The following is a 21,707-nucleotide window of genomic DNA, read 5'->3' as shown; positions in this document are numbered from 1 at the left end:
TGAACTATCTCTTTGACCAAATCACACACAAGGTTATTCTACATGATCTCATTTTGATAACTAATGTAATATTTTTTCACCTCCATTCACTGAGCCTCCCCTAAAACTGTTTGGAGCCCCCCTGGGCAGACCCAGCCCCCACTTTGAAAACCTCTGTATTATGTAAAAGTTGTGGTTTGGTGCCTCTGACTGATATATTATTATATATGACATAATTAGATTATTAATACTGAAGCATCAGTGTTAGAGCAGCATGTTACTGTTGTAACTGCTGGAGGTGGAGCTAGTTTCAACTACTTTATATACAGTTAGCTAGTTTAGTGCAGTGGTTTCCAACCTAGGGGTCAGGGCCCTCCAAAGGGCCAACAGATAGGCTAAATCTGAGGGGTTGTGAGATGATTAATGGGAGAGAAAAGAAGAAAAAACAAAGTTCTGATACACAAATCTATTTTCAGTTTTTGGACTTTTACTCTAATCTTTGATTTTGGTGAAATATTGGATCCTTTGAGCATTTATTGAAATGAAACCATGTGAGAAGTTTAGAGGAAAAAATCACTATTTGGTGAAGCTGTTAACAACTCATAGACATCTGAAATGTGACCCCGACTACACACTGCTTTTTGTAAGACGTCAAAAGACAAAAAGTTTGGAAACCACTGGTTTCATCTTTAACAATGTGTTGTATTTTAAAATCTTGTTTTATTATGCATTGTGTCAAATCTTCGTATGAATAGTAACTAAAGCTGTCAAATAAATGTAGTGGAGTAAAAGTACAATATTTCCCTCTGAAATGTAGCGGAATGGAAGTATAAAGTAGCATCAAATGGAAATATTCGAGTAAAGTAGCCACTAGTACTTCAAAATTGTACTTAGGTCACAGTTACTCAGTACTTGAGTAAATGTATTTAGTTACTTTCCACCTCACTGAGTGACGGAGAAAGAGAGAGAGAGAGAGAGAGAGAGAGAGAGAGAGAGAGAGAGAGAGAGAGAGAGAGAGAGAGAAAGAGGGCTCGCGCTCCCTCCCACCGCTCGTGCGCACCGACTGTGACTGCGCTCCCTCTTCTTTCCTACATTCAAACATGGCGAAACTCTTTGCCATTATACCACCTCCATCACCCTCCTCCTCCTCCTCTTCATCGTTATCACCACCATCATCATTGTCATCATCATCATCACCATTATCTCCGGTACAGTGATGACCCGGGAGGATGGAGAAGTTGTCGGCGAGCCTGTCGGAGATCACTTGGAGCCCGTTGGCGCTGCCATTGGACGCGGTGGTCAGCAAGTTCCGTCTGCCCACTCTGGTCCGCCTGGCCCACGGTAAGAGTCAGACCACCGGCACGGTCGTTAAAAACAATTCTGGGCTGTTTGCTTCTTTTGACAACTGTTATCTAACTCTGACGCTCCTTCTTCGCCTCAGAGCGCCACCAGAGTAACGATAACCGGGATAATATTAATGAGAAATAATGATTAATCAGGTCGTCCGCTCAGGAAAAAAAAAGAAAAAATCATTTATCGATGACTGTGTGTTTCTGTGGGGTTTATGTGAGAATAACGACGCGGGTACGTTGGAACAAGTGTAGCAATGTACTGAGGAGTCAGTGGAGTATTTCAACTGTCAGGTTGCCAGAAATCTATCAAGCTTCCGGTCGACACGTTCAAAAATAAATCCTTACTATTACATTTTTTTTATTCAAAAGGAAAAAACAATTCACCGTGGGAATGTTTCATTTTTACTGGCTTATTAAAGGGTAACCTCACATAAACTTAGAAAAACCGTTTCTCAAAGTTAAACAGAAACCACCCTATAATGTAGGCAGACACATTTTAATGGGGATAAATAGCTAGTTTAAAGGCAAGTTTATTTGTAAAGCATAAATACAAAATGTAATGAATGTAAAGTGTTAATACAGCATAAAAAGATAAATGAGTGCAGGGCTGTCCGTTTGCCCAGCTATCTACAAGTTGTTATCCAACTTTGACGTGGCAACATCTTCACATGTTAATGGTTCCATGTGACTGATAAACTCCCACAAATCCTGGAATTTAAAGGACAGATTCACAATTTTTCAAAAAACAGTCAGGTGTCCATATGAACAGTGAAAGAGGTTGTTTAAGTGTAAGTGATGGAGGCCAAAATTCACAGTGTGTCCACACAGTCATTTTGTGCAAAAATGTATTTAAAAGTTGATGTGAAGCTTATATGAGGCTTCATCAGTCTGAGTTAGTCATATCAAGTGGATATCTGACACATTTACATGTCTTTTTAGCATCTAATTCCCTCTTTGTGTTTCCCTGTTGAGCTGTGGTGGAAGCATAGTAACAAAAAGAGGAACTTTGGCACTGAAAAGACGTAACGTTGAAAAATATCTACTTGATTTGACTCATTTGGACTGAAGCTTCATATTAGCTTCAGATAAACTTTTAAATCCATTTTTGCACAGAAGGACTGTGGATTTTGTCCCCCATCACATTGTGAGTGCATTATGAAGAGATCTTCTGATGTTCAGTATGAACAGGAGGAATGATTACAGCAAGAAAAACATGTTTCAGTGTTCATTTGGGCTCCTGACTGTTGTTTTAACACAAACTTGAGAAATTGAGAACCTGTCCTCTGATGTCGCACTCTGCACATACAGTACACTTTTATTTACTACCATGGCCAGTCTGTGATGTTTTATACTAAAGAATAGGCTACTAAAGAAAAGAGCAAGTCTCTATGCTGTTTATGAGATTGTATTTCACTTTTAAATGTTAATTAATTAGTTCTTTGCTCCTTCACATGTAACCCTGTAGTATCTCAATACCAAAATCTCAGTCTGGGATGTGCCTTGCTCTTATAGCTCCACTTTCAAAGTTTCATAAGGATATACAGCTCAGATTTGCTTTGAATTAAAATAGCATCACACTGCATATTACTGTCAGAAATCAGAAATACTTACACTAGATATCACACAACTGTAACTTGTTTACTACTCTATTCTATCACATATCAGTGCTCTGCCTGCTGCACCTTACTTTTTTGAAAATATATATTCACCAGCACATTTTAACATATAAATCAGTTACATTACCGCCAGAAGAAAATGATGCTTCTGTTCATCACATGTGATATATAAGTCACCATTGATCTGATCTGACAAAACATTAGAGAAGTCCAATCACTATTAGTATCAACTTGTACATTACTGTAGCATTTTTTAAAATGACAGTTAATTGAGAGAAGAGATGCCAGCCGCACGTTTGACGCTCTTACTCTGAAACCAGTACTTCCGTTAGTATTTTGGTTAAATCTGGCTACCTTGACGCGACGGTTTATACTCGGACATCGACTTTTCCTAGTTAACACCAATCGACTGCCTTGCATAAGAGAGTCATCATGTAGCCCGACATTTGTGTCCATTTTTCCATTCATGCATCTTATGTTTTTACTGCCAAAGTGAATCTCTGCTCCTCCAGATTTGGGGTCTTCACTTTGGGAACGGGCGATGGGTGTCATGGCCAAAGTTGTTCCAGTCCAGAGCTGCCCGAAAAGCCACAAAGTGTCTGTTGTGCTGCTGAAGTGCTGCTCAATTCTTTTCATATGTAAATGCTGTAATCTGTCGGTGAATGTGGTGAATACTAACGAGCAGCGACGGGGAGGAAAAATCTCCAAGTTTGAGTCGTGGACAAAAGCGCGCACCCGACCCGTGTCATCATGATCCCCGAAAATTACGCACCTTACTTGTGACGGCGCGCGTGTGCATTATAGGCGGAGAGAGAGCACCCGTAGGTGTTTATTAACTGCACTGTAGTTACCCCACAGATGCCTGCTTGTTTGCACAGCCTGCCAACCCAGATGGTGGTTAGTTATTCACAAGAGCCCATGATGTCAGCACTTCGTTCAAGTTTTTTTCCCCTTCATTTCATATTAACAATGACGAGGAACAGTTTTATCTTTATGGAAACACGGTGGTTCAGTTGTGCAGTGTGTGTGTGTGGGTGGGCTGTAATTGATTGTGCTAGGGGCTTTCTTTTCAGAATAACCACTACAAACACACACTCACATATTAGGCAAAACAGTGTCAGTTCACCCAAATCACATAAAAACAATTACCCCAAGAGGGTTTTTTGTTGTAAGATCGCCTCAGTCAATCAAGATAATCTATTTACTGCATGCACTTCCGTGGGGATGATTTTTTTTTTTGTACTTTTCACAGGATATACAGTAGCTCCAGTGGTAGCAGAAGTCTTGCAACATATAACTTTGATACAAATTCAAAACACTAGGGGTACATGGGAAAATATGTTTTGTGATTCGGGTGAACTGAGCCTTTAACATACAGCAAAAACTTTAACATGCGCAGCCAACTGGACTGATCTGTGACACACCGGCACGAGTATAATGTGAATCCTAAGTGTCCAAACTCCCAAAAAGGAAGCAAGGTCCATATATGTTGAAACCTTTTATATTTCTGATTATGATCCCTCATCATCTGTCCTGTGTGTCCTGCATTCAGCCATCCTTCAACATGCTTGTTTGACTAAAAGGTTTGAGAGAAACAGCTATCCATCAGCAACCCAGCCAAAAGGACGGCCATCCATGTGATCGGTGTGTGAGTCTGTGAGTGTGAGAGAGAGTGAGAGGGAGCTGTGTGTGTGTGTGTGTGTGATTGAATTGTACCACTGTGCTATCAGCAGAAATCAATGCTGTTGTGCTGATGGCTCTACTGAAAGCTATGTGTGTGTGTGTGTGTGTGTGTGTGTATGGGGGCTGTGTAATAGCGGGTTGCCAGCTACATAGCGGGGTCCTGATGAGTAGGTTAGGGGTGGTGAACCGTCACTGATGGTGGTAATTATGGACACTGAATCCTGAATGCTTGTGTGTATGTGTAGTGGGGTGTTTTAGTGTTTTTCTATTGCTAAGCTACTTAGTGTGACCTTAGAAATAAAAACCTGTTGTTTCATCAGCCCTGAGGCAGGTAGACTATTTGTTTGTGGCTAATCCATTTGTGTGTGTGTGTGTGTGTGTGTTCCAGGTGAATGTGTGGAGGGTCTGTCGGAGGAGGATGTGGTGCTGTTACACTCCTGTCGTCAGTGGACCACAGTGACGGCCCACAGCTTAGAGGAAGGACACTACGTCATTGGACCCAAGATAGACATCCCTCTGCAATACCAGGGTGAGCGCTCGCACACTCGCTCACACACACTCACTCACACACACACACACACACACACACACACACAGGAACTGCTTTCTACAGATATTCCTTAATGTTTCATCCTAAACCTAAAAATATCAATTTCCCCATAAATGTCCATTTTCTCTAGAGGGAAAATAAACACACAATTTTATCACAAGGTCAAAATTTTCCACTCGTTTATTTTTGGTGGGGAATTCATGTCTCATCAGGGGTTAGCAAACAAAGCTGCTAACAAACATATAGTAGACTCATTAGCATCAAACTGATATACTGATAGTGGCAAGTAATGTTATCTGATGTGTTGATATTTCCTTCAAAAACCTGCAATGACATTTAAGCAGTTTTCTTTCTTTTTGTTCAGTAAAACTTGATTTTATTTGATTATTTGGTTAATGGCAAGACAAGTCTTAGAATTACCACTGCTCTCGAGTAGGGTTGGTCACCCTGTACTAAAAATAAAATGTAAAGTTCAAGTTCAATACTTAATTCCCATGTCAACCAAGCTGCTAAGAATTTGACTCAGTGCAGTTCAGATAGACTACGGGAACTGGAACAGCAAATAATAACTGTACAGGGCAATAAAATAGAGTCACAATAGAAGTTTAGTGGTCTTAAATAGTATTTGGTGATTCATCATGTACATGATGTACATGACTGGTGGGTGGATATGAATGTGTGTGTGGGTGTCTGTATTTATTTGCCTACAAATACTTAAAAAAAACAAAAACTTAGTGTCTAATATATTTTAAATAGAGTAATTGATGGCACCAGGTAGAGACATAGCAAACTAAGAATTCATTGCATTGATTACTTGTTTATTTCTGCATATGACAATAAAGGATGAAACCCGAACAAACAACAGCCAGTCATTAAAAACACATACTGTGTAGCTTGAAATTGTTCATACCCATTTAAGTGTATTTTAAAATCTAGTAAAGATCCCAAGGTCTCTAAAGATAGCAATTTTGCCATATGGAATTTTTATATTTTAATATTTCGGTATAAACATCAAAAGGGCTTTTTCTTCCTCACCAGCTTCAGTGTAAAACTGTCCACCACCATCCAATACTTAGAACCATATCAAATTCATGCAGTTTAAGGCACAAAAGCAACTCTTCATGTTAAAGTTACTATAAGGAACTTTCATGTTGTGTTGATTGTAGCGGCCGCTGTGGACAAAAGCAGTAGCGTATTCCCAGCTTGAAGACTGCATTTCCCATAAGCACCATCGCCTCGTATCGTAAAGATCTTGGCTAGTGTGTGCATTTGTTCTGGAAGGGAGTGAAAGAAAGACGCTACTTATTTTTAACACTATTTTTCTTTTATAGACACAGCTGTTTGCAGGATGCATAGCGATGAGGTAATGTATGTATTTGTGGCTATGTAAGATTAATAATTGTAATATGATGGTGGTGAAGCAAAGTAAACTCTGATTTAGTACCATTCATACATCTAGGTTACATGTAAGGCTGCATTCACACCAAATCCGGCAATGCGGCGCCAGGTTGTGCGGGGTTGTGGGTGTGTTTATTTGTGCTTTAGAACGTAACCGCTGTGAAACAATCAGAAAATAACGTTTTATTTCTCAGATTCACTCCTTTGTTCTCACTACACCACTGCTCACTCTCTTCATTCACTCTGTAGCTCGCTCAACCACCGCTGCTCTCTCTCTCTCTCACTCTCTTTTTCTCTCATCTTTTTTGAAATGAGTTGGGAATCCAACAACAAGTCTAAATTTACTTTTAACAATATCAAATGAAGACAAATGTCCCCCTCCCCCCTCATCCTAGTCATGTCTAAGTACTCCCTCATGCTACAGTGCTACATGTAATGTAGCATGTAGGCTCTTCTGGTCTATAAATCATTTAGTCTGATTTTGCAGGGAATCCGACCCAGTGGCAGACATTTAAAATAATTATATAGAAATCGCCAATCTTCTCACTGATGGTCTGGTTAGCTTATATAGGTCATATAGAGGCATCAGAGGCATCATGAGACTGTTTCATAACCAGTTAAAAGTTCCTTGTAGTAACTTTAATTTCCTTGTAAGCCTGTCTATGGCTTCAAATAAGAGTTCGAACAAGCTGCTACAGAATACATATACTATACTGTCAGAAGGTGTGTAGTAAGAACAATCTTAAAGAAATACAGTTCTTCGTTTTTTTTGGTGAGAGGTGGATAGGAAGACTGATACCGCTCGCCTGTTCAGTAAAAATATACAACCTCTCACCACTTTAACAGGGGTTATGTGTTGGACTGTTTCTCAGCTTTGACCAGTTACTGCCTGGAGTCTTTGATGGTTGCCTGGCAACTGGTCTTGGCCAGCAAAAAGTCTGGCACATAACCCCTCTGTAAAACGGTGAATTGTTGTTTTGACACAAGTAAAATGTGTTAATTAGTGAGCTTTAGAAGTACTGGTTTGCCGATTTTGTTAGCCTTTAACAGATCCAGGCTCTGTTTCCAGTCTTTATGCTAAGCTAAGCTAACCGGCTGCTTTGTCCAGCTACATATTTGCCGTACAGACACGAGAGTGGTATCGATTTTCTCATCTAATTCACAGCAAGAAAGAGAAAAAGTCTTTTACCAAAACATCAAACTATTCCTTTGAAGCTACTTAAGGGGAAACAAAAAGGGGAAACTTTATGTTGGAGTAAATAAAATAACTTAACTGTAATCGAATAAATACTAAATGTGTGTGAAGTGTGAATTGGATGAATAACTCTTATATTAAAATTCAAATTGTTATTTTACAGCATGGAAAGGGTCAAATTTTAAGATAATGAATATTGGTTCATAAAATAAGACCTAAACTTTAGACCCCAATATATAGACATGTACATAACCCCACACACACACTCACTTCAGCCCACCTTTACATAACCTACCAGCTGCTGTAGATGTGACCTTCCCTGGCTCCTGCCCATTGAGTTGTCGTCTTCCTGCTGAATGACTCTAGTCAGTATGACCTCACCGGAGCTTATCCCCACAATCCCATTGTTCCAACCTACCAACCAGTCACATTATTCGCTGTGTAACTGGATCTTAATGCCTCCTCTCCGTTGCTTCCTCCACTGATGGAGCGCTGATGTCACCTCATACTAGTGCCGCCACTCAGGCTCCTTTTCAGAAGAATGAAAGAACATTTGGGTCAGAGGGGGGTATGTTGAGATCATTGTCATTTTAGACATTTCAGCACTTCACATGGGAAGCATCTGACTGCCGGTGTTGCCAGTATTACAAGCAGTTAGCCATATAACAAATACACTGTGCACAGCGCTACTAGTAGTGAAAACCTCCACATTGTACCTGTAAGACACTTTATCACTGTAACGTCTGGGGACTATAAGTGATAAAAAGTTCAGGAACTCCAAAAGTTATATGAACATGATTGTTTTTCCTTTCCTGCCTCACCCCAAGAACTGTTAAGATAAGGCAGATTAGGACATCATCTCAGATAATAACCTTTTTATAACCCCGTCACAACAGTCAGAGTGATAGATGAGTGATATATGGCCACATGCGCTTAACACAAAGAAAACTTTTGATAGCCTTTCTCATTCCAAGTTTGCCATCTTAAAAGATACCCAGCCACAAATAAAAGTATTTCCGATTTATTTGGTTTTTGCTTCTCCATTTATTTATTTTTTTACATATAACATTTCCTTCAATCAGTCATTTCTTTTCCTTCTTTCAAACAATTACCAGTGTTTGTTTGTATTTTTTTCTCGCTGATTTATAATGTTCATGGCTGGGACTTTTTTAGGAGTCTAATAGGTCTGAGCAAAAGCCTTATAAGGTTCACCACAGAGTGCCTTCAGTTTGGGATTTGGCAAAATATGGGATAAGCCTGAATTGTGTGTATTTCTGCTGCTGGACCGTGTAGCATTACATCAACCTGACATCCTTTTCAATTGTGAACCATTTTAACAAGCATTCTGGTAGACAAGAAAAAGCCAGCCAGCAAAGCCAATTTAAATGTATGACTATTTTTAGGACTACCTTTGTATCTCTTCAAGTATGACAGGTGAGCTGTTGTTTAATCAGAGGCCATCATCTCTGATGATGAGCTAATGTCTGTGTGATGACTTCATACAGGAAGTCTAAATAAGCTTCGGAGGAGAGCAATATAGGTTTCCCCCTGGGGATGGACAACAGGATGCTCCCTCCTCTCTCTCACTCTCTCTCTCTCTCCTGCTCCTCTGTATAGTAAGAGGCAAGGATGACTGAAGTGTAGAGGACAGAAAAGCTGAATGATCCCTTGTCATGAATGGATTTCAGGGAAGCAAGTGGCGCCACAGCCAGCCTTGTAATGTGGAGCCAAAGCCTTGTGTGTAGGAAAAGCTACACGAGTGGAGATTTTGTCTTTATTTATAGGAACAACATTTTAATAGTAACTTGTTAATATGGTGTCAAATCTCTGCTCTTTTGGTAACATTTGAGGTCTCGTTTCTAGCTGAATAATCCTCTTATTTGTAAAGGTTTCCAGGATGGAGCTGGAGTTTTGTTTGGTATAGTGGTAAACCCTGTTTCATTTCAAATCCCTGTTCAGCCTGTCACTTTTTTCTTTTTTTTTTTTTTCTGGAAAGGGGTGGTGGGTTGTGTTGAAAAGTAGCACTTGCTGGTATTGTTCGGTGGGTGGAAGCTTTTTATCCTGGGGGCTCTGTTTGAATTGGTAGGTGGGGGGTTGGAGGGGAAAGAAGGGTTAGAGAGAGGGAGGGAGGGAGGCGCTGGCGAGGAGGAGGATGGTGGTGGAGTTTGGTATTCTGCTCTGCCTCCCAGACAAAAAAACTTTCTCATCTCTCTTTGCCTCACACACACACAAACACTTTGACTCTGTGAGAAAAAGGAGGACCCTTCGAGGGTTATAGTTGTTCAATACAACCATAATGACTCAGAGAGCCGGCCGAGTAACTGGTAAATAAGACTAACGAATAATGTGTGCACAAGTGAAAATGTAATTGAAATGGTTCTTTACAACATCAAAAAGTGGCACAAAACAAAAAACTTACAGTTTCAAGAACACAAACACAGTCAGTGGACTTCAACACTGCCTGGTTTCTATATCCGGAGTGCATGAGTGTGAAAGATTTACAGACGGAAGAGGGGATGAGCAAAGGAAAGAAAGAGTGAAAGGGGGAGAGAGTTGTGTGTGTATGTGTGAGTGTCTCCATGGTGATGTGTCTCTGCTCTGCGTGAGAATGGGGGTCCTTTATTGGTTGCCATGCCAACCCCGTCGGCTGTTGATTGGCCGAGAGCTGGTGCCAGGTCATAGGTCACGGAGGTGTCTTTGTATTCTTCTCGTCCAAACAGTGTCTACTGCGGATGTGTGTTTGAAGTAAGACTGTAGGCAGTCAAAGAAAGACGTAAAGTACAAAAGCAACTTTTCTCTTCTCCTTTTCCTTACCTTTCCTTCCCTTCCTCCTCTTCATCTACTCTTCCCATCATACCCCTCTTTCCCTCCTTCCTTCTCCTCCTTCTCTCCCCTTTCCTTCATCTTCTTCTTCCCTCTGTGCTCCCTTCACTTTATTTGTCTTCTTGCAACTTATTCACTGTCCTTCATACCGCCAATAAATTCCACCCTTCCTTTTCCTCCCTCCTTCTTGTCGTCCTGTTTATATCCTCCCTGCAGGAAAGTTCAAGCTGTTGGATGAAGACCGGGACATTAGGGATCCAGTCCAGTATTTCTCCAGTGTGGAGGAAGTTGCTGGAGTCTTCCCTGACCGGGTCTTTGTCATGGAGACGATCACTTTCAGCGTCAAGGTTCGCCCTCTTTCACTTCTGCATAGATGCACACATGGCGCGTTTCCAATTCCAATTCAAATCCATGCATGTGTACGCTGCAGGTGGTATCAGGGGAGTTCAGCGAGGACAGTGAGCCCTACAGCTTCACTCTGCAGGCTGGAGATGAGCTGTCACTCATGGGGAAGGCAGAGCTTCTGTGTGCCACGCCATCTAAGGAAAAGACGGGACTGAGCGCGCTCTTGAGACGCTTGGGGAAGACTCCCCGAAGTAAGTAAAGCTGCTGTTACACCAAAATCCACCTGGTGAAATTTACTCACAGTTTGTGGTCAAAAGCAACGGGGGTTGGGTGGGTAGGACAGGAAATAGCGTGATAAACTACATGAACTACATAAACATAAACTACAGGAGCTCGCACAACAACAACAGTCCACAAAGTTGTGAATTATACAGTGTATAATATCATCCCGCCATAGCAGCTGTTTTGTTTTTTTTTAAAATTTCGCCGTGCAGTTATAAACAAACAATATTTTCCTGAATGAGTGGTCAATCCCACCCCCTCTCTCAAACGAGCCTCTCCATTTCAAAGGGGGGTCAAAGTTCAGTCTGATTGAACTCTGTCCAGAGTGAATGAGGCGGGTCAATTCATGATCGGAAGCCCCGTTTCACATACACATGAATGGGAAGTGAATTTTGGTCTCACTGCGCCATAAGGCCAAACTCAGTGTGTTGAGCTCTTTGATATTTATGAAGTCCTATTTCAGTGGCTATAGAGAGTGAAAGAGGATTTCCTGAGTTCTGTTTCAGAAATAAGGAACCCTAATTCAAAATTTTGTAATAATGCAAATTGCTAGAAAAATCAAGTGCTACAACATAAACGTACCCAACAGTATTTCATGCTGGTTCCATACAGAGATGTTTACATTTTTGAAGGAAATGCAATTTGCTTGTTTATTTAACATTTCTATTTTCAGCAGCATTTAACAAACACCATTTCCCACAAGCCCGAGATTGTCACAGATTAAAGGTCACCAGACTGATAAACTGAAGCTAGTGGAGTGTCATGCTATTAGAATGGACAGAGAGGGCTGAACATTATTTTAAACAGCAGAGAAATCTAATAAGTTGGAAAAGATGATAAAGGTCATTGCAAATAAAGGGGATAAAGGTAAGAGAAGAAAAAGGAAACTAATTTTTCGAGTGCCAACCAATTAATAGTGGTTTAACTTTCTCCTTTTTAAAATCAGGAAGGGTTCAACTCCTCATAAAAAGAATACTCACTTGCAGTCTATTAGAATATGGATATTAAACCCCAGGACCACATGAGAGTTTGCACTGAGTGATAGAAGCTGCAAGCCCATCTTTGATGTTAGGACTTCAACCCTCCAGACATTCATTAAAAAATTAGAAAAAGGAAATGTGACATCGCTGGCAGGACTGCATGGGATGATAACTTAAGGATAACTGGTAACTCTTTGACCTCTTGCTGTCTCTTCCTCCTCAGGTAAAACTCCCTGCCTGGTCTGTATGAACCATCGCACCAATCAGAGCGTCAGCCTGCCCTTTGCCTGCCGTGGACGCTTTTGCACACGCTCCCCTTTGGAGCAGGGCATGCTGGGAGGAGAGCATACGGTGCGCAGCATCATCGAGAGGGTTCGCCTCCCTGTCAACGTGTCTGTGCCTTCACGGCCACCGCGAAACCCCTACGACCGCCATGCGGTACGAGAGGGCCACCGCTACAAACTGCTCAACATCGTCAGCAAGACAGTGGTGCTCTGCATGGTACTTCGCCGACAGGAAGTCTCCCCCTCCCACTTCCTGCTGCTACGTTGCATGCCCCGCTTCAACGTGGCTGAGGCCTCCGTCCACACGGCAGCACTGGAGAGCCTGCTACTGCGACATGCGTTTGACCCGGACGCCTACTCTCGTGCTGTTCGGGAGACCCGGCCAGAGCTGGAGTGTATGACGGAGGAGTGTGTGAGCCCGCGGCGCTCTCGTGTGTGTGTGTCGGGTCAGGACTCTTTGGCGCCGGCGCTGCAGAGGCTGTCGATGTGCGGGTATGGGGGCGGGGTTTCGGACAGCCTATCACAGCGCTGCAGGGACTCTCTCGGAGACCGAATGGGGGAGGGGCCAGGTGAGGAGAGGGAGTATATGACTCCTGAGTGGACTGAGGCTGAAATGAGGACCAGTGAGGAGATCCCTTATGAGGAACTTTGGACCAATCAGAACGCAGAGGGCTTAGGAAAGGAGCCAAACCTCATCTCCTTTCATTCGTCCTCCTCATTGGACGGTTCTCTTGGTACCGTGGTGACAAGAGTGTCTACCCCGCCACCTGTACCTCCAAAATCTGATGCTGTGAGTTTCTCTCCCCTCCTCCTGTCTTTCTTTTCATATCACTGTCTCTCATTCTTCTGTCCAAGGCAGCATCCGGTTGTTAAAAGTGAGGAGGCCAGGCTTCAATTATTCATACATAACAGCTTTTAAACCTCACTGACCACACACACACATACACACACACACACGCACATTAACTTCCTGGAAAGGCTGCCATATATACACAACACATGACAACATTTCTGCAGTTTCTGTAAGCGACACTCTTTCTTTGGTCCACTGATGTTCATGTCATATCAGAGGTATCCACTTGTAAACAGCTTTCACGTCAACATCCAAGTCGTAATTATGACTGGGAAACTTGGATTTTTTTGAAAGCTCTGATATATCAGACTCGGCACTTAATAATTAAAGTACCAAGTGCCTGAAAGCAAAACAAATATGGATGCCTCATATCAGCCAAAGACTGTCGTTCAATGTAATTAAACCCAAATTTGATTTGTTATATTGTCAATGCACAATATTTTTATCCTCACTCGACCAACTCTGTAAACATCTTGATGAATGCTTACATGTTGTTAACTCAAAATCTTTCCTATTAATCCCAAATGACGTGAACACAGCACCAGCCGTAATGACTATAACTGCTAATGTCATCTCATCCCATATTAGTCCAGGTGGGGCAGTGCCACTTATTCCTTGCATGTATTACAGGAACTAATGGAGTTTAGAGCCATGATTCCTTTTTTATTATTGATTCATTTGTCAGTTTTTTTTAAAATTTAAATATGTTTTACATTTTGATTAAATATCAGAAAAAAAGTGAAAAAAAAGCCTATCGCAAGTTCTCAGAAACCATAAATGTGCTAAATAGCTTGCTTTATCCGAATAATTGTGTAAAACAGATAAATAGCGCATACTCACGTTCAAGAAGTTGGAAACTGCTCAGAATAATTCTCAAAGTCAATTTTCAAGAAAAAATGCCAAACATTCCTAAGCTTTCCTTAGTCTTATGTGACAGTAAACCAAATCTCTTTAGGAGTGTTGGTCAGACAAAACAAGCAAAACTACTCTTTTTCAGTGGCTGTAAGGGTTTTATGACAAAACTAGAATAGAGATGGTTATTAGTGAGCTGAAGCCCTGCCCCCCTCCTGTCTAGCCTCTGTTTTGCTATTTTCTGTAATTCATCATCTTTCTCATAAAGGGGGGTTGTTCTGCAGTTTTCTCATCAGGGTTTCTTTCTTAATAAGCTGAAGGTGTTCTTTAAAAGAGGGGGGGCTTTAGCTTTAAGGTCAGGAATTTGCACCAATTTACTCTTGATCTAGACTACTTAAATTAATAGTATTAAACAATTTAAAATAGCTTCTACATTTTAGATGAGAGTTAGTTAGTTAGAGCAATGCACTGCCCCTTTTGTTAAATCAGCTGCCCTTGCTAAATGTGCTAACCATCATACTCTTTTGTATGAAAATGAACTGGAAGCATAAAATGCATGACTTCCTGACAGTACAATAACATATTTTCTCTAGGATAAATCTTTTGTGTTTAGAACCACAAAGCACAAGTTTTCATGTACAAGATAAAGTTAATTGCTAGTGGGTAATATTGCAGTGGAGAAAGTAAAAAGAAAAACTTTTACTCAAGTACTGTACAAATTTAAAGGCATTTGTATTTGTAAATACTTGAGTATTTCCATTTCATGCAACTTTAAACTTGTACTCCACTACATTTCAATGGGAAATATTACACTTTTCACATCCAGTAAATTTATTTTACAGCTACAGATTAAGATTTTGCATACACAACATATGATAAGCTTAAAATAAAAATAAAATACAATGCATTGTTCCTATAACTGCAACGATTAGTTGATTAATCAATTAGTCCCCAACTATTAAAATAACTGCCCACTATTTTGATAATTGATTAATCGTTTTTAGTTATTTTTTAAGAAAAGAAATTCCAAATTCTCTGATTCCAACTTCTCAAATATAAATATTTTTTCTGGTTTCTTTAATCTTCTGTGGTAGTAAACTGAATATCTTTTGTGTCTGTAGACAAAACTAGACATTTGAGGACCTCACCTTGGGCTTTGGGAAACAGTGGTTGACTTTTTTGTTTTTTTACCATTTTCTGACATTTTATGGACTAAACAACTAATCGATTAATTGAGCAAAAATCAACAGATTAATTAGTAATGAAAATAATCATTAGTTGCAGCTCTAATTGTTCCCAATCACTTTGGCTTGTGACCCCTTAAAAAAGCAGTGTCTACCTCCCCTCAGCATGTTTCAGATGTCTGTGAGCTGTCAGCAGTCCACTCACTGTACCTTCTCAGATGGTTTTATTTAAATAGCCATTTAAGGCTCAAAAAAGGTAAAATCCTAAATATATTATTTCACAAAAAAGCAAAGAGAAGTTAAAAAGTAGTCTAAAAATGAACATGAATTTGTGTATCAGAGCTTAGTTTTTCACTTGTTTCATCTTCCATGATTCATCTCACAACCCCTCAGACTTATCTTGTGACCTTTGGAGGGACCAGTTCAAACTTGCTGCACCTCAAGCAGCTACAACAGTAAAATGCTGCTTACACATTCATGCATCAGTATTAACAATCTAACACTGTCACATATAATCATATATCAGTCACAGGGGATGTTTTATTGCATTACAAGTACTTACTTTAATACTTAAAGTACATTTTGCTGATAATACCTCTGAACTTTTACTTTAGTAGGATTTTGATTGAAGGACTTTTACTTGTAGTGGAGTATTTTTATGCTGTGGTATTAAGATTTGTTTATTATAAGATAGTTGAGGCTAGTTTTTCAGTTTAAATTATACTGTTTCCTTTCTACCTGATTTACTCCTTGTAAAGTCTCATTCTCTTTTTGCATATTGTTTCTGTTAAGGAAAAACCATGACTCTTATGTCTAATGTTCCTTTAGGATGTCTAATGCTTGGATTTATCAAAACATCTTCAAACCAAATTCTTTCAAGCAAGAAAATGGCGTGTTAAACTGAAAACAAGGCTGCTTTTCATAGTTCCTGAAACATTCAAATTTCAGAGTTTCCCCATAACATCAGTGTTCATATGATGGTGTACAAGGAGTCTGTGTTTGTAAGGGTGAAATTATCAGGCTTGTTTTCTTTAATTAACTTTTTTTTTTCAAAGTGATGGCAGCTAGCAGCGGTATAGAGAGGCTGTGTGGGTGTTGATGTCTGCAATGCTGCTGGATTATACCCTGTCACACACAGTGTTCTTCATTCCCTGATATTTAGCCTGCCAAGTCAGCTTGTGTGTGCATGTGTGTGTGTGTGTGTGTGTGTGTGGGGAGGTGGGGGGGGGGTTTGTTTGAGGTGTAAAGGTCACCAAGTGTGACATTTACCAACCAGAACATAGAGACAAGCAGGCACACGCACACGCACACACTTACACACAAATATTCCCATAAAACCTCCTGAGAAGTTTTAGGAGTTAACTTTTTTTTTTTGCTGTTATGGCTGTCATTTCTGTGTTGTGTGTGTGTGTGTGTGTGTAGGTGAGAGAGGAGTGTCGTTACTTGATCGCCCCTCCGGTCCCCCCTCGGTGTTCTAAAGGAGGCTCCATCTCCAGCCCGGCCCCCAGTCCTCCTGTCCCACCTCGCTTCCCCAAAACCTCCACCTCCCCCAGACCCAACCTCTCCTTCTACTCCTCCGGACTGCAGGACAGGTACAGTATGACTCAAACCACGCGACACATCAGACTTTTTAACTAACAAATCATTCAGACATTAGCAAAATTACTGAGGGAGGATTGAGGGAGAGGTTTCATGTTCTTGCACCCCAAATGGAGCTAAAGCTTCCAGTGTTTTCTAATCTGATATTTGAAAGGCTGCAACTAACTCAGTACAGAATAATTAGAATAATTAGGTTGGCACTAACAATACAGCATGTGTTGTAAAGTCAGCATAGATCAAGATAGCAGTATAAATTTCACAATAAATATGGAAAATGCTATATATAGAACCTTTAAGTGAGAGTTATTTTCCATTTCAGCTACTTTTTTAAAGTATGGAACAGTTCAATTGATTAATTGTATAAATTATCAACACACACCTATTTTCCTATAGAAAGACCTAATTTGCTTCAAGTTTTGATCAGATTACAAACAATGATGCATGAATATGTTTATCTTTAATATTATTCGTTGTTTTAGAAGTTTCAGTATAGAGACAAAAATAAGCATTCTGAAAACCGTGTTATGTAACCAAACCCAGTAAGCACTGATTTGGTGATTTGCAGGTCAAAAGATGTTGAGACATGTACACTAAATTGGAGGTTCAAAGTTCATCTTCATCTTCTTTTAATAGCTGAGATCTTCTTCAGCAGATAGAATTTGCCCAGTTGTCACAGAAGTGAAGATGTTTCCATAATTTCTAAGCAATGTAACACTTCAGCTTTTAAGCCAAAATGGAAATGAAGTCCTTAAAGATCCCCTCCAGACATCCATAAAAATACTGTACTTTGAATAATCATTTGTGTCTAATATGTTTTTTCCACAAAAAAAGGACAATTACCTCGTTAAAATCCTTAAAATTACATCTAGTCCTTTTACCTCATTAAAAATTCCAGAATATATGAATATGCAAATATTTTTCATTTTAAAGGTTTGTGCTGGACACAAGATCCTACTTTCCTAATCACACACTGTGTAAGTTGCATGCTGGACCACGATTGGCTCAAAACTAGTTGTGATGTCACAAATCACCCTAACCCTAACCTGTGCACATGTTAAACTGAGAATTAAGGTGAGCACAGAGTAACTCTCCCCCTTCAGTAGATAAATGTGAAAACAGTCTTCTAGTGTCAAACTCTGTACATACATCATTCTGTACAGTGAAGCTCAAACAACCAACTGAAGGAACAAGAAGAAAAACACATTTTGAGTGGAAGGGGACTTTAAAGTGCTAAAAAGAGGTTTGCGTGAAAGTGAACATTTCTTAGTCATATGACATATAACTGTTGTATCAACTGTACTTTAATGACTATGTTTTAACATGTTAGGACCTGTTCCATATTGAATTATAATCATTTAGATGTGATTGAAATGATTATTTATAACTATAAAACTTTCACCTTACAACAAAATTAAGCAAATTAAGCTGAAAGGATTGTAGAATCTATTCAGTATGTAACGCCCTCCATCCTTTAGTGGCTTTTGACCTGCATACTACTGAATAAATGGTTTCAGGGGATCGATCTCTTAAACTATGATACAAAACTATAGAATGCTCCCCAGTATGATCATTAGAAGTTTTCACATGACATGTTTTGGTATTTTGAGTCTTGCTGACCGATGCTGGACACTAATGTCACTCTCTCCTACTCTGTCCCAGCTGCTCGCCCTCTCCAGATGCTTCTCTCTATTGTTACCCGTGCTCCTGGGCTGACTGCCCCGCCCCGAACCCTGCCAGCCCTGAGCCGGTCTCTGCCCTCCCTGCAGACAACGCAGCCAATCCTCAGCCAGCGCAGGCCACCTGGGCAGAGCCATGGGTGGATTCCTTCACCTCCGGGCCTCGACTGAGGCCGCCGCCCCCGCAGAGTCGCTTCGCTCCTTTCGGGGCTTTGAACCCTTTCAACCGCCAATCGCCTTGCCCCTCACCTGAGCCCACTGCCAATCCCACGACAGATTCCTCCAGAGGTGCAGAGGGGGGCGGGACATCCACAGGAGTGACTGAAGGGTTGGCCCCACCCACTGACCCCACCTGGCGGCCTCCTGCTGATCTGTCTGCGCTGTCATTGGAGGAAGTGTCGGCCTGTCTGCGGTTCATCGGCCTATCAGAAGCAGCGGTGTCCGTGTTCCAGAGGGAGCGAATTGACGGCAGCCTCCTGGTGCAGCTGACTGAGGACATCCTGTCACATGACTTCCACCTGAGCCGACTCCATGTCACCAAGATCACACAGTTCATACAGGGATGGAGGCCCAAGATCTAACAAACACACACACACACACACATACAGCACACACACACACACTGTCCTGATAATGTGCCTGTTGGCTACTGAGCCATACTGAATGTGCCTTCCACTGTGACCAATTGGCTGCTGAGCCCCAATGACTGAAGCTGAGACTTTGCTGTGGGAAACCACGCCTCCCTGTGGCCAAACTATGGAACTGACACTTAACTGGTTCCCATGCCAGGAGTCTCTGACAGACTGACTGAATATTTCCTGTCTGAATCACAGACTGGGACTAGTTTACTAACAAATGGCTACAAGGTGACCTGTTTTAATGTGTCACTGGGGGTGAGTCAACCACAACACTTCTCATGCTACAAGACAACAGAAAGATTTCCAGCACTACTACACTACTACACAGCCTCCATGCTGTGGTCCTTTGATTGCTAAAAAATCCAGTTTAAAACATGAAATGAGTACAAAACTTGCCTTCATTTGACGTAAATATATTTTGACAATATAAAAATTTCAACTCAACAACTTTAGACAGACATGGTTCAACTCTTTAAGGAGAGTTTTTGCAATATAAGAGGGACATAAAGGAATTCACAGCCTTCATTGGTGGCCAGTACAGTAGGAGATGTAACAACATAAATGTATCACTGAACCTGTCCTCTACACAAGTCTCTTGCACAGTCTTCTTCATTTGTCCTGTTGAGCTTTTGTGGCCTGTAATTGGTATAAACAACAAATTGATAAAAAGAAAAAAGAAAAAAAAGAAAAGAACAATGCAGAAAGTCAGAAACCTTAGCATACAATGAAGTAATGCCTGAGTTAATGATTCACTGAACCATCACTGCATTTACAGCTTTTTGTGTTTTGGGACAGTGACACATTTTTATTAACATCCCCTTTAATTGTAACACAAGATGTCATTCAGTCTGTAGTCAGACACACAGATGTGCTGCCTCAAAAATAGAGTTCTTAAAATGTACCTCAGATCACTTGTTTGAGATGCTTGATTTAGTCATGCGTAATAATAAATGAAATTATGCTTAATTGTATGTTGACACAGAAATCCGTTTTTCATGTCATCACCGAGCACCACGAGACAGGAGTACTGGGTCCAGTTAAAAAAAACAGCAAAATTTGTCAAAAATATTATGAGAGGTCCATAGTGCCCAATCTAAACTGTTGGAGGGTTGTTAATGTTGCATGTGATATTAAACAACTGTTGTGATTGTCCAGTCATTAAATAACAAAAAGGAATTTCCAAAGTGAGTTATATAATTCTCTAAATTTGTGGCGGTGTAACTGATGTGTTAACCATTCTTATCTGTTCCATTATTCTTGTTTGCATTTTTCTAGAACTGAAACTATTAGTTGACAGTTGATCAACAGAAAATTAATTGGCAACAATTTTGATAATCAATTCATATGTAAATTTTAAGCAAAAATGCCAGAAAATCAGTTTTCTTAGTCCTCTATGATACTAAATTTAATATCTTTTGGTTTACAACTGTGCAAGAAATTTGAAGATGTCATCTTGGCCTCTAGGGAATTATGATTGGCATTTGTCACAATTTTCTTAAATTTCATTGACTAAATTATTAATTGACCAATCGAGAAAATAATTTCCCCGAGGGGAAATGTGTCTTGTGTCTCAAGTGTTGAATACAGCTGCATACTGCTATCCAAGTTAAATGAGGGCCTGCTCTATGAATTCTACATATAATACAATACAAACCATACCTTCATTCGGGTGGTGATGATATAATGTTATATGACTTCTGTTACAAAAAGTTATACAAGGAGGGTTATTTCAAGAAGCAGGAATGTCAACGTTAGCCAGATAACTGTGAAAATACAATTTATGTTGTAAATGTCAAAGTAAACTGGTTTATTAATTTTTGTGATTCTCTTTTTGCCATACACACTGCTGTTCTTGCATAATGTCTGACATACGTCTTTATATTCCATTATATTCCCCAAATTTGATAAAAAGCAGCCAGACGAAAGGCTGATGTTGAGTTTCTGATAAAGCATTTCAGAAAGTTCATGACCCCTCTCGACATTTCAGCTTCTCCTCGGTCTACCACACCCACATAGCACTGATGTACGCTGTCATCATGTAACTGCAAGACCACTGTAAGAAGAGCCATGAAGAAATAAATAAGAGAAAACACAATAAATAGACACTAAATGACCTCTGAAAATCAAGTTATCCTGTTTTGTTTTCCCTGGTGGTTGTGGGGAGCTGGAATTGTGACGACATGCAGGGAGGCAGGAATTAGGGAGGATTTATTGCAGGTTTATTGCAGGCCAGATGCAGGACTACAGTTATTACTGCATTCAAAGAAAATGAAAATAAAATCCTAGTTCGGTCAGTTACCGGAGACATGGGCAGTACAAACTGATATATAGCCACGAATAGTCATAAGGACAACGCTGTCAGTATACATGGACACGATATGACAGGCAGACCCAGAGGTAATGAACTTTGAATCTTAT

At 40.4% G+C, this 21,707-nt stretch overlaps 1 protein-coding gene and 1 long non-coding RNA gene across 2 annotated transcripts in view; one reads left to right on the top strand and one right to left on the bottom strand.

The window, feature by feature from the left end:
• Positions 1-1,025: 1,025 nt before the first annotated feature.
• gareml (GRB2 associated, regulator of MAPK1-like) lies at positions 1,026-21,412 on the top strand. Its single transcript, XM_044377038.1, has 7 exons — positions 1,026-1,320; positions 5,019-5,159; positions 10,813-10,943; positions 11,027-11,192; positions 12,427-13,277; positions 16,799-16,968; positions 18,635-21,412. Exons 1-7 carry the CDS (start codon positions 1,209-1,211, stop codon positions 19,230-19,232), a joined length of 2,169 nt encoding a protein of 722 aa, XP_044232973.1. The 5' UTR covers positions 1,026-1,208; the 3' UTR covers positions 19,233-21,412.
• The window catches only part of LOC122999796, a 23,153-nt gene continuing 8,281 nt past the window's right edge, over positions 6,836-21,707 (bottom strand). Inside the window, exon 10 of the long non-coding RNA XR_006407829.1 lies at positions 6,836-8,302. This is a non-coding gene — a long non-coding RNA (uncharacterized LOC122999796). The remainder of the gene's footprint in view (positions 8,303-21,707) is intronic.

Source organism: Thunnus albacares, chromosome 16 (assembly GCF_914725855.1).
Source record: "Thunnus albacares chromosome 16, fThuAlb1.1, whole genome shotgun sequence".
Classification (NCBI taxonomy): domain Eukaryota; kingdom Metazoa; phylum Chordata; class Actinopteri; order Scombriformes; family Scombridae; genus Thunnus; species Thunnus albacares.
The sequence above is the reverse complement of the archived record's forward strand: the minus strand, read 5'-3'. Positions and strand labels throughout refer to the sequence as shown.